Source organism: Cydia amplana, chromosome 10, assembly GCF_948474715.1.
Source record: "Cydia amplana chromosome 10, ilCydAmpl1.1, whole genome shotgun sequence".
NCBI classification, from domain to species: Eukaryota; Metazoa; Arthropoda; class Insecta; order Lepidoptera; family Tortricidae; genus Cydia; species Cydia amplana.
The window spans coordinates 1,258,351-1,272,871 of record NC_086078.1 but is presented as its reverse complement, the minus strand read 5'-3'; the positions used below and the strand labels follow the sequence as shown (position 1 = coordinate 1,272,871).

The 14,521-nt window shown below is 38.2% G+C and overlaps 1 protein-coding gene across 1 annotated transcript in view; it reads right to left on the bottom strand.

Moving 5' to 3' along the window:
* LOC134651491 (protein Aster-B-like) overlaps positions 1-14,359 on the bottom strand; it is a 44,738-nt gene extending 30,379 nt beyond the window's left edge. The window contains exons 1-3 of the mRNA XM_063506606.1: positions 14,148-14,359; positions 9,699-9,821; positions 2,804-2,876 (exon numbers count right to left, since the gene is read on the bottom strand). Of these exons, the coding sequence (XP_063362676.1) occupies positions 2,804-2,876; positions 9,699-9,821; positions 14,148-14,191 (240 nt within the window). The 5' untranslated portion in view covers positions 14,192-14,359. The remainder of the gene's footprint in view (positions 1-2,803; positions 2,877-9,698; positions 9,822-14,147) is intronic.
* Between the last annotated feature and the right edge of the window lie 162 nt (positions 14,360-14,521).

Below are 14,521 nucleotides of genomic sequence, written 5' to 3'. Positions count from 1 at the left end.
TTACATTACTATTAGTTAGTTAATTAGTTGTATAGTAGCCTTAGTATAGTTGTAGTTTTCGCTCTATTTAGTAGTATTTCATGATGTGCATACATGCTTTGCATGCCATTCCCAACCAAAACCTGTACTGAAAATAATTATTTAATGTAATAAATGTTATTTGTTTAGTGTGCCTAATAAAATAAAAAAAATTGTTAGCTATACCAAAGATAATTTGAAATAGAGGCGGATTGTCAAAGTAAATTAAGTAGCCACAGTAAATTTACTGCCACCTTAGGCTAAAGGTATGGTGCAATCTTTTCGAGAGATGGCGCCATACCCTATGGCCTACTGTCGGGTAGATGACGTTAATTTCAATATTTAATAAATTAACACATATCAGTGAAAGATAAAGGGTCAAAGTCAAATGGCGTTCTAACAGTTTTAATCTGCTATCGAAAGATGGCAGTAAATTTACTGTGGCTGCATAATTTACCATGACTGATGACAGTAACTCTCTATACACTCTATTCTCTTTGGCCATACATAGGGGCCTAGCAAAGATGACAGTCGCCATCAGATATATATCATCCTCTATTGAAGTCTATTGTCAAGGCAAGCACGCCTCCATTGTCAAGGCGCTAGAGTGCGTGCTCAGATATTTTGAGCACCTCGGCTGCTCCGATATATCTGGTGACGACTGTACAGTGAGCTGCGAAATTGCATGGAGGACTTATGAATGAATTACTACGTATCGATATCGATTAAAAAGGTCTTTCGGGCCATATTATAACACTTTATAATCGGTCTTTATAAGTCGGTAAATATTGTCAAACAAAACAAACTGTTTTGTAATTATCAACAGATCAATTGATTCTAAAAGTAACGGATCGAAATGCAGTTATAACTGGTGTGTACGTGTTATTAATTAATTTACAATTATCAATTAGTTGAAAATCACCGCTGTAATTAAAAATAAAGACTGATCATTAAATAGTGTAAACTATATCTTTATTCTAATTGTGTAATATATATTTGTTTAAAAAAATTAATATTATTGTTTCATCATAACTACCTACTACACTACCCATACCTCGCAACCGAGCTAGCAAATCTGTAGCAGTTGTACGTCAGGGTTATCACTACTACGCATAAACTAAAGTACTTACAAAAAATATTTTTTCTTTGTTTTCAAACACACCAATATTTTCAAGCAATGAAAATTCCATGTTAATATTTGAAAGAAATGCGAAAAAAAACGTGATTTTATAAACAAAATAACAGATACCTACATTGAAACGCATCTAATATTGACATTGATTTGTTAATTTATATTATTTGACAGTAAATTAAACCGAGTTATATCGGAAGAGGGTCAACAGGGTTCTCGATCAATTTTATTAATCTTACATACAATAAAGTTAAAGCAAAATGGTTCATCATAATCGCCAACCCTGACACAAAACTGTCATTTGCTACGGTTTTGCTAGCTCCGTTGCGGGGTATGACACTACCTTGTGTACATAATTACATAATGTGCACAATTTAACTATGTTCTTGCAATAAAATAATTGATTGATTGATTAAAACAACTGGTCTGAAATAAAAGTATCTTTTCTAATATGTGTCAATATTGGAAGCTAAATTAGAACTACTTACTGAAATTCATTAGGGCTCGAATTTATACTACATATATATATATACTTATGATGACGGGCGATTATGATGATACCGAAATAAACTGGGAGACCATAGGAACTAGGTGATAAAACAAAGCAATCGTAAGTTTGTGATCGTTAGAAATATTAGAATCATCTCAATGAGCAGTAAATATGACTGTCGAAAGAAAAGTATGGTCGGCAATAAAAGCACGTAGAGTCTGTTCGGAAAGAGAAGAGTCGTGGATTGTATAGGGCCTCATACATTCCACGACTGTTCTCTTTCCGCACAGACTCTATCAAATGAGAATTACAAAATTAGCACATTCAGTGCCGAAAACCCGACTATCGGGTATTTTATGATTTCGTTCCAAGGCCTGACAACCCGATAGTCGGGATCGTGGTACTGCAGCTTTATATGACGAAATTGTTGTGGCCTGGCGCGGATGTCTTGTTTGGCTGGGTGGCTATGTATGTGTTAATATTTTTTTCGAGGTAAATTAAATCATAGTGTAATAACACTAATAACAGATTCCACGGACTTTGATAACTCTTGGCATCGGCCTCTGAATAGCTAATGGAAGACCGGTCATTATATTAACACGCAACAATTCACCAACGTATAGCACGCATAACGCTTCTGGGAACTAAATAAGTAAGACAAAACCTTCACACTTGTCTTCCTTTCAGACCCCTATTATTCTTTAAAATAAACTTGTTCTGCATTTTACGCGTAAGTTTCTGGACTTTTATAATGCTACCTGCTACTTATCTTGTTATTGTGACAAAATAGTCTTAATTTAATTTGTTATCGTTTTTGTTTTGTATAACTTGCTACGCTCAATGATTTACTTTTAGTATGTATTCTCATAAAGTGATTTGTACAATTTCTTTTGAGAAATAAAGTTGTTTAAGCATAACCCCTTGTGTAAATACTGTAAATTTCATTCGATAGCGTGACGTACTGTTTCTATCGTAGTGATTTGTCAGTCATAAAACTTGATTTCTTCTGGCTTAGGTACCTAATATGTATTAGTATAATTTCTACCTAGTGGAATGTATTGGGCCCCATACATTCCACGACTCTTCTCTTTCCGCACAGGCTCTATCATAATTAATAGGTATATGTATAGGTAAATATGGGCAAGATGTGATCTTAATCTTACCTTGTCATTTTCTAGCTGTTCAGCGTTGATGTCAGGGTTGCGTAAAGATGGCGATGGCGAACGTGACAAGTTTCTGAAAATAATAAATAAAAGAATTAAAATATAATGTATCATCTTATACCTTTAAACGAGCAATTCTAGTATATTTATATATTTCGGGGGCCTCGGAAACGGCTCTAACGATTTCGATGAAATATGCTATATGTGGGTTTTCGGGGGCGAAAAATCGATCTTGCTAGGTTTTATCTCTGGAAAAACGCGCATTCTTGAGTTTTTCTGCTTTCCGAGCTCTCCCAGATATAACACTGATTTAAACTTTCACCATTTTTACACATTATTAAATTGTACAACGGGACTAACCGCGTATATAAGTTTTAAGATTTACCTCCGACGCGGTCCCCGTGGTCTCGGAGATACGCGATTAAGTCCAGTTGTACAATTTAATAATCTCCCAGATATTTTCAATAATCCGACATTCTTGATGCTAATATTGCTAATATTCGTACCTTAACTATTAAAGAATTCTTTAAAGATGACTAGTATCATTTTAATTTGTTTTTGTTTATAGATCTCTTGCGTCGCTTGTCTAAACAAAGCATCTATATTTTTAAACCTCCGAACTCCTGTAGGACCTATCAGGTATGACGAGCCTCTAACGAATGTACCCATAGCATACCAATGTTCGCCTAAAGCGTATATCCATGTGCGCCTAAAGCGTATATCCATGTTCGCCTAAAGCGTATATAGGTGCGTTATGGAGTCGGCGAAATCTTTCAGACATTAGGTTCTTAAAAGAATAAAAATGTGCCAAATGATTAATCGTATATTTTGGATGCCATTTTAAATATATTTTATACAATATCACATGGCGGACACGCCATACATCAAAAACCATTTGCGTTTTTACTTTTTGTGTCGCGTCACGTCTGTACACGCGTCATTGTGTATGTGTGGGTAAGTCGCTTTACTGAGAGGACGCCAGAAGTCCGCCAGATTAGTGTCGCGGCCACTCGCGGGGCGAGGTAATGCGAGCCGGGCGGGACGGTGCGTGGCCGTTCTGTATGATAATATTATTTCTTATTCTGTGACAATATACCGCGAACATAATGAATTAGGTAAAACCGATAAGATACATAATCGGTATCGACCGATAGCATTAAGTCCGTCGCTTTGTTTACTTTTAGTCGACAATATATTATTAATAGGGCTAGGATTATGGACAAATTGGACAATACATACGTTATTAAACTTAATAAATGGATTAAGCATGCGAAACAAATGGTCGCTTTAATCTAATTATTAGGTACTAGCGAACCGCCCCGGCTTCGCACGGGTTAACAAATATGAAATAATACATAAACCTTCCTCTTGACTCACTCTATCTATTAAAAAAAACTGCATCAAAATCCGTTGCGTAGTTTTAAAGATCTAAGCATACATACAGACAGACAGACAGACAGACAGCGGGAAGCGACTTTGTTTTATACAATGTAGTGATAAATACATAAAGACAACTGTTTGGTAGAGAACCATTTTTTTTAAGCAGCCAGACAACACAATGCTGTGTTCATACCGAAGGCGACGACGCAGCGGCGATGTCGCAACGTGTTGTGCAACCCTTTATCGCCCGATTTAGAAAGTCGATCATCTCGGCGGTAGCACCTGAATTGCATTGGCTCATGAAATCTTTTCAGGTGCGCTGGTGGCCTAAAAGCCCTAGAGGTAAGAGTGTGCGGCTTGCAAACCGGAGGTCGCGGGTTCAAACCCCGGCTCGTACCAATTAGTTTTTCGGAACTTACGTACGAAATATCATTTGATATTTACCAGTCGCTTTTCGGTGAAGGAAAACATCGTGAGGAAACCGGCCTAATCCCAATAAAGGTTAGTCCACCTTCTGGGTTGGAAGTAAAAACTAGTGCCAGCGCCAATTCCTGGGATTAGTTGCCAAGCGTCTCCCATGAGCCATGGCAAAAATGCCAGGATAACGCGAGAACGATGATGATGATGATGAAATTTTTCAGGGTTTTTATGATATAGGAGGTAAACGAGCAGACGGATCGCCTGGTAAGCAAGGGCTGTAAGTGCTTTACCGGCATTTAAGTTGGGAGTGGGTACGCTCTTTTCTGGCAGATTTGAAGGTCGTATCGGTCTGGAATTACCACTCGCGACAGTTCATTCCACAGTTTAGCTGTGCGAGGCAGGAATTTTCTGGAGAAATGCACAGTTGAGGACTGCCAGCCATCTAAGTGTTGAAGATGGGAATGTTGTATAGCTCTACGCGACAATATTTCCATCTTCAACATCGGGTCGAAAATCTTTCAATTGTTCTACAAATAAGATCGTGTCAGATATTTTTGCGTACGTACATAATTAGGCCTTAAAAGATTCGCCGTTTAACTTGAGTTTCCGCATAATTAATAAGCGTAGAGCTCGGCCTCAAACACAATGAAAATCTGTGTTATTGTTTTACGTCACGTCACGTCACGCCTCTACGTCGCATAATATAACACTCGCTACACATCATTACTACATATTACTATATTTTATACGTAGGTATACTAGCCACCCGCCCAGGCTTCGCATGTGTTAAAAAATTATATTTTTTTGAATACATATCTACCTCAAGTATCACTTTATCGATAGGTGAAACCCGCTCAGTAGTTTTTGAGTTTATCGCGAACATACACACGCACATACAGACAGACGCGGCGGGGGACTTTGTTTTATAATTTATCTTAAGGCCCAGTGTACGAAATATTGGACATATTAATTATTACTAGCTATTTTATATTAGGATGATATTGCTATGATATGGATACTTATACAATTGCAATAAAATGAAAGTTATACATGTTTCCTTGTTGGGGTTCCGTACCCAAAGGGTAAAAACGGGACCCTATTACTAAGACCGTCCGTCTGTCACCAGGCTGTATCTCACGAACCGTGATAGCTAGACAGTTGAAATTTTTACAGATGGTGTATTTCTGTTGCCGCTATAACAACAAATATTAAAAACAGAATAAAATAAAGATTTAAGTGGGGCTCCCATACAACAAACGTGATTTTTGACCGAAGTTAAGCAACGTCGGGCAGGGTCAGTACTTGGATGGGTGACCGTTTTTTTGCTTGTTTTGCTCTATTTTTTGTTGATGGTGCGGAACCCTACGTGCGCGTTGAGAGTCTGCCCATATTTTATCCTAAAAAGACCGTATTCCAATAACGTTAACGTCTAAAACGGTATCTCACATTACAGTAGTGGTATTTGAATCCCACTATTGCCATTGAGCAAATCGCACCGGTATTCTTCAAGTATTTATCATTTTTACACCTTACAATATTTTTCCGAAAAACACCTTAAAACGGGTACCTTATAATAGTGATCCCTGAATCCCATTCCTTACATCGCACTCGATACTATTCAAACATTTAGACACATTACAATTACACACATATTTTATACATAAAAGACCTTATATCATTCATATTAAGGTCTAAAACTGCACCTTATATTAGTCATGCCAGAATTCCATTGAGTAAATCGCACTCGATACTATACAAACCATTTGACACAAAAAATACCCTATCACGATCACAATAAGGTCTAACACGATACCTTATAATACTGATCCCCGAATCCAACTGAGTGAAGCGCACTCGATACTCTCCGAGCATCATTTCGATGCACTCACGCCTGAAGCCAAATTTACACTGACGTATACCTGCCTAATCTAATCCATTAAGGCGACTAGTTAGTACCGTACAGACGCCCTCGTATATATCGGGGCGACCAAGGTGCTCAGAAATGTATGAACACACCTCTATTGTCACGACACCAGTGGGGAGACACTCCTGACTTCGTGCAAACTCGGCTCAGTTCGGCTCAGCATTGCTCCGAGCAATTATTAGGGTTGACACAACTTGACGTCCGTTTGCGTGCACGACCAGAGATAATTACTTGAATTTTGACAACCCTAAATAGCCATACAGCTACATCATGATTCGACCCTGAATCGCTGTCAAACTTCGGTTTTGTAGGAAGTGTCCTCTCTGTACGGTAGTACTATTACTTATTCTATGACGGCACTAGAGTGCGTGTTCAGATATTTTTAAGCACCTAGGCCGCTCCGATTTATATAAGAGCGACTGTACAAGCTTATACGGACGTTACATTGTGTGGGCGAGACGCTATGCAATTCTGAGTTCAATAGATAAATTTGACAGATTGCGAATAATGGAAATAAACCAATTTACCTACATTCATTCTTAGTCCCGCACTTTTTAAGGGCAGCCATTATCTTACACAGGACAGTTTATAAACATATATTTTTTATATATAAATTTCTAGTTAAAATATATGTTCATTGTCAATCTTTGTGAGAATTCATGAAATCAGTGAAAACTAAATTATAGAAAAAAATATTTTAATGTATTTCGGGTGCACGAGTGAACAGTTCAATGTATGGTCAAGGACGTTGACATTATCAGTCGCCTTAATTACGTCCTTCACAGGATACTAAGGTGTGAAAGGGATAGGACATCACCTGTTATTGGTCGAGACGGTTTTACGGATCGCAGGTTTGTGTTATCTATTGATAAAGTTCATTGAATAATTATTTTTATAATAGAGGCGTTATCGATAATCGGTATTTATCGATTGAAGGAACTTACTAGATTTTTATATCTATCTAGTCATAAACATAATTTTAAACAATCTGGTTTCTTGTAGATAGTTGATGTATTTTTTTTGCTTGTATGTAAATTCCATGTTGACGTTTAAAAGTGCCCTTGTGGCCTATTTGCTGAATAAATGTTGATGATTGATAGATTTATTTATTTTAAGTTACTGCAAGTGCAAACTGGGTATAGGTATTAACCTAGGGATGAAAATAACATGAATTTCTATAGCATACATATTAATTATTAACAAAAAGTGCATTTTAGATTAATTTAAAACCGATTCTAAATAAAATCAATACGTCCCATTTATTAAGTTATACACACACGTATGATCTTTCGAAATCAAGATGTTTACAAGCAGACAATTGTATATCATTCTATGAGAAAGAGACCTTAAGAAAGCTATAAGGTCGCCTTTCCCATATCCTACTTTTTATAGCCTAAAAAAACATTATCTAAAAAACCGGCCAAGTGCGAGTCGGACTCGCGCACGGAGGGTTCCGCACCATCAACAAAAAATAGAGCAAAACAAGCAAAAAAACGGTCACCCATCCAAGTACTGACCCCGCCCGACGTTGCATAACTTCGGTCAAAAATCACGTTTGTTGTATGGGTGCCCCACTTAAATCTTTATTTTATTCTGTTTTTAGTATTTGTTGTTATAGCGGCAACAGAAATACATCATCTGTGAAAATTTCAACTGTCTAGCTATCACGGTTCGTGAGATACAGCCTGGTGACAGACGGACGGACGGACGGACAGCGGAGTCTTAGTAATAGGGTCCCGTTTTTACCCCTTGGGTACGGAACCCTAAAAATGGACCCTAAACACAGCTATCATAAGGTTCCATTTACCGTTTCCACTGTTAATAGCTACTGACAGTCCAAATATAGGTATGTATTATTAGGCCACGATCTCTCAAAAATAGACCCTAAAACAGCTAAAATAAAGTTTCGTATCCCATATCCCACTGTTAATAGCTATTAACACGATAACACATAATAACATTGGGAAAAAGACCTTAGCATCGTTACAATAAGGTTCCTTTTCCCGTATCCACTGTTAATAGCTATTGACAATATTAGCATCATTGCCTACAAAACCATTGAGAAATAGACCTAATTTTAGCTGTAATATGGTCCCCTTTCCCATGACTTATAATTAGCCTTCGGGAACTCCTGGTTGCGTGTCGGTTGTTTACATTTTTACACCCAGAATGAGTCACCGCCATTTTGGGTACGTCACTACATATACATGTGTTTAGCGCATTAAGGTAATTACTTGATAGAGTGCACACCCACTACTAATTACCTGTAGCAAAGAGAATAGAGTGTATAGAGAGTTATTGTCATGGTAGAGTCACAGTAAATTTACTGCCATTTGACTTGGATCCTTATTATTTCACTGATCTGTGTTAAATTTGTTTATATCAAAAAGTAACGCCATCTACTCGAGACTAGGCCAAAGGTACGGTGCAATCTTTGAGAGATATTTGATATTTAACAAATGTAACACATATCTTTGAAAGAATAAGGATCCAAGTCAAATGGCGTTCTAAAAGTTTCAATCTTCTGTCGAAAGATGGCAGTAATTTACTGTGGCTACATAACTTACTTTGACAATCCGCCTCTATTTCAAATTCTCATTGCCTGTAGAATATTCGATTTACATTTAGGAGTTTAGTGATACATTAGTATTCATTAGTACAGTGTAGTTGTACTGGTACTACTGGTAGTAGTAGTAGTAAACTCTTTATTGTACAAAAAGACATATTAAAAATAACATACAATTAGTAAGAAGTACAAAGGCGAACTTATCCCTTGTAGTTCAATTTCAATTCTTTATTGATAAAAATAGAATTTTGCATGTCAGGTACATACAATGCTTAATGCTAAGTCTTAGTCTTAGTGTAAGTGTCCTAAGTGGACGCTCGAAGCGGAGCGTTCGGCTAAGGCCGCTCTTATATGCTTGCATTTGTTTAACATGCACGCCGCACGCTCCGCCCCGCTGCACGCCCAACTCGAGCGTCCACTCAGGCCTTACACTTATAATTAATAAATTATTAGATTTACATAGTTGGGCGGGCAAGGCTGAGCCAGCGAACTACAGTTGTTTAAGTAGTAGAGATAGTTGACCCCCTCCCCTGCACACAAATTTCCATGCAGGTGGCGTCAGTTATCTCTGCAGCTGACTGTACATAGACCTTTGGTGTACTAACTTGGTTTCCTGCAGGATCTGGTTGGTGTGCTGTGTGATGACCCCGGAGAAGGTAAGAGCCTGGCTGATGCTCTGCCCGATGGCGTCTTGCGACGATATCACCAGGTTCTCCACAGACTTTCGCCTGCAACACAATGTGAACCATCACTACATAGTACATATAAAACAAAGTCGCTTCTCGCTGTCTGTCCCTATGTATGCTTAGACCTTTATAACTACGCAACGGATTTAGATGCGGTTTGTTTTAAATAGATAGAGTGATTTAAGAGGAAGGTTTATGTATAATTGGTTAACCCGTGCGAAGCCGGGGCGGGTCGCTAGACTAAGATTTATAAAACTGAATCAGGACTTCCTTACGCCAAACCAATTAACCAATAAGTTTATTTACAGTAAGCAGCAGGCAGAGATAACTGACCCCCCTTCATAGAATTTGATTGCAAGGGGGGATAAGTTATCTCTGTAACTTACTCTACAGTCGCCATTAGATATATCGGAGAGGCCGAGGTGCTCAAAATGTTGTACTGTAAAAATACATTTGCAGCTTACGCTACTTCAGTATAGATAACGCCCCCTTGCAATCAACGGAACAAACAATCACGCAATTAATCTAATCTGATAAAGAGATATTAGTATTAACAAGAAAATAAACGCAAAAATTAAAAAATAGGTAAACAAGTCCTTAAAAACGTAATAACCAATGAATTGGTAGCATCAATACAGAATAGAGAAGTGAACAGGATTTAAAGGGTCAGCAACTCGCATATGACACCCAAGGGACTCCAGGGAGTTGAAAGCATTCTGAGATCTCACTCACTCACTCACTCATTCTAGATCACTTGCCATTTTACAAGTAGGTGGGCGGTCATACTCCTTTTATATGTACCTAGTGCTCATTGCTGAGTGTTCAGGTAAACATTCTTTATTCATATTCATATTCATATTATTTATTCACAATATTTATAATATTACATGTCATTTTTTTTTAAAATAGATTGTATAATTATTCGAAACAAGTATAAGTGTACATTCGTAAAAATCAATATCAATAATAATAAAAACATATTCGGGTAACTTAACTAATGCTCAACATTCAAAAATTCGTCATAGGTGTAGATTGTGTGTTCGAGAAGCTAAGCCTTCAGTCTAGCTTTAAAACATTGCAGCGATGGTGACGAGGTGACTGTCTCCGGCAACTTATTGTAAACAGTTGGACCCATTATGTGGGTCAGCTTATTGGACCTTGCAAGTCTACGTTTTACCGGGAGAAGTTGATTCGGGTTCCGTAGCGTGGGGGCTGAGTCGGCGCGTTTTTTATATTGCGTCAGGTTGGTATACACGTAAATAGCGACTTGTTGAATCACTATTGACGGCAGAGTCAATATACCCAGTTCTTTAAAATACGCTTTCGCGGAGGTATCCTGGCTTACCCGTGCCACACACCGCACGGCTCTTTTTTGTAGACGGAAAACGCGCTGCCAATCCGCGGCGCGCCCCCATATCTCCGCGCCATACTGCAGCACCGAATGTATTGTCGCAAAATAGCAACTTCGTACGACATGCCGTGGTACGACCCGCGACAGGCGGCGAAGGGCAAAGCATGCACCACCTAGTTTACCACACAACTTGTCGATGTGGTTCATCCAGGTCAACTTACGGTCTACTTGAAACCCTAAGAAAGTGGTGAAGTCAGCCTGCTCTACTTTGACGCCGTTAGCCTGGATCTGGAGTGGCCTTGGTGTCCGACCTCCAACGTGAAAGTGCAAGAAGTGCGTTTTGGAAAGGTTAAGCGCCAAACCGTTCGACTTAAACCACTTAGACAGCTGGTCCGCAGCATCGTTGAGGCGTGTCTCCAAGCTGTCTATATTTGGTGCTGATATAATGCCCGCGACATCATCCGCGTACATTAAAATGTCGGCGGCTGTTATCGCTTCGGGAAGATCGTTCAGTAACAATGAAAAAATAATATTAGACACTGACGAGCCCTGGGCCACACCTATGGATGTAGCCAACGGGTCTGACTTGACTTTACCGCCGTCCCCTACCACGACCTGAGATCTGCCTCGGAGAATGTCAGTGAGGAGGCCGTGCGCATTGCCACATATACCATAGTGTAGTAGTTTTGCGGCAATGACGCCGTGATCTGCCACGTCAAATGCTTTGGAAAGGTCACAGCATAGCATTGCAACCTGCTGTTTCCTCTCCAAAGCGTCGAAGACTTTTCGCACAGCCTCGCGCGCTAAGTCGGTCGTACAGCGTCCCGATCTGTATGCGTATTGTCGATCGGACAATGCGTTTGTTGCATCGAGGAACGCTGTTAGCCGAGAGCATAACCCGTTTTCCAACACTTTAGCGACGCAGGGTATAATGGAGACTGGCCTGTACCCATCGATATTCTCTCTTTTCCCTTTGCCTTTAAAGAGTGGAGAGATCTTACTAACCTTTAATGGGGTTGGGGTATGATCCTTCTTTGAGGCATGTATTGTACAAATGCGTTAGCGCGGGTGCGATGGTATGCACAATAGAATTTAATAAATCCATGGAGATGTCGTAAATATCTTTCGTCGGCTTGTGTGGAATGCGCATAGCGATTATATTGTAAACCTCTTTGACGGTGAAAGGGGTGAGTCTCATGGAGCGGTCCGCGGATGCACGCGCTGCGCTCAGCTGATCGCGCACGCGGTCAAGGTCGGCGCGTGGCGCACCACAGGCTAATGCAGCGCGTACAAATCTGGCGTTCATGGAATCTACTGCCTCTTTTTTAGAGCTACATTTTACACCCTCGGGACTTTCCACTACATCTGTAAAATCAACGGCGAGACGCTTTATTTAGAATAATAGGATTAATAGGCAACGGATGAGCTAGTTTTGATAAAACATGTCCTATACCAATGCTAGAAAATATGCTTTCAAATAATAATAAAAAACAGTTCAATCATAGAGCTATGGTGCCACAGACAGACACACAAACTTATGTTATAACATCCCTTTTTGCACTGGGGGTTAAAAGGTATAATTAATCCTATCGGCAATGGAATATATATATTTTTCATGAATATGCAGCTGAAATGGCTATAAATGTCAATGTAATTTATTTAATATGTTTTTGCAACTACATACAAGAGTGTATCTTCAACAATTTTTAAAAACTGTAAAATATATCTAGTTTCATTAACTGATAGGCTAGCTAGTACCTATGATAAGGGAAAATTAGAACACACAACACCGCTAAATTGATGACTTGATGTTGTGACACACATGATTATTTCAGTTTATCAGGAGCATAATGAAACATTTCATGAACATGACTATAGTGCTGAAATATTCATGCCAATGAGAGAAAAAACATGATGACACATGCAATTTAGCACATGGGATTGGCATGTGTACATATTTAGTAGTAGTAGTAGTAGTAAAGTCTTTATTGTACAAAAAGACATTAAAAATAACATATGTATAATTAGTAAGAAGTACAAAGTATATTTAGTATATTTGACCTTTTAATAAAAGGTCTGTCTGATAATAACTCTAGTTATGATTAAATTAGAATGCAAAAAACCCAGACTGCTAAAATTAACAATCCTTATCAGTAATTTTTACATTTAATGAATATCTTTTAATGGAAAATTATATTATAACATCATTGAAAAATCAGTTGTATAAGTATAATGATTAATTAATTATAGCCTCTTAAGACCCTGCATACAAATTTTTTTACATATAACTAAAAATATTTTGAACTTTAATTAAGTAACTAAGGGTTCCAAATTCAGAAACAAAACAAATGCTTCTGGGTCTCAGGAGGATAGAATAAAATGGCAATAATCACAAGTCATTACTTTCAGCTCCAGCATAATTGATATAGTCATAAAGCTATGCAAACTAAAGGCTTACTAGTTTCTTCTCTTATCTTGATTGTTAACACCATATTTGTTTCTTGAGAAAACAGTTACATCACTTTTCTTTTCATTGCTATTTTAATTAAACTTTGTATGGAAAATTTAATTGCAATTTACCTACAATGATAATACAAAAAAAATACGGAAAATTTAATTGAATAGTCTATGATAGTTCTGTATGGATGTTTCAAGCTATTAAAACATCTATTTAGAAATATAATTGGAAGTCTGTATCACTCACCTTGGCCCAACTATCCACTTATCAGAAAAAAATATAATTGGATCTATGAACACCATACTATCGATCTTGAATTTGTTTTTGAACAAATTCGTGACTGTAGGCCTTTCGAGAGCGCGTAACTCCATTGTCTAGTTAAGTCTAGTACATATACAGAGAAGTCTCAGACCTAATTACCGCCGAGCTAGGCGATTCACAGACAACTGATAACGGGGAACACAATGTAAATAGACCAGACACGACGACGCAAACATCTACAACTGCGTGATCCTTCTAAAATTAGTAAATAAGCCCCAAAAACGTCAATATAACTCACATGGAAATTGCTATGTTGCGGCTGTCCAGTTCCGAAGTAGTCATAGTCACAGGGTTTTAGTGCACGCTCAGGTCAGCCACTCGCGAGCTATTGTTCACAGCTGCGTTTTTTGCTTTCATCATCCAGATACAAGAGATCTGTGCACAAAATACAACAAAAATACTATTGACTGCATTGAGACAATCTGACAGAACTAGCTCAATGTTGCAATAAATATTTGGAAATTTCTCTTGTGATTTGTTCTTGCACTCAGTGCATATATACTTGGTCAACCAGATCTTGACAGTAGAAAAAGGCGGCAAATTTGAAAGATGTAGGCGCGAAGGGATATCGTCCCATAGAAAATTTGAATTTCGCGCCTTTTCTTACTGACA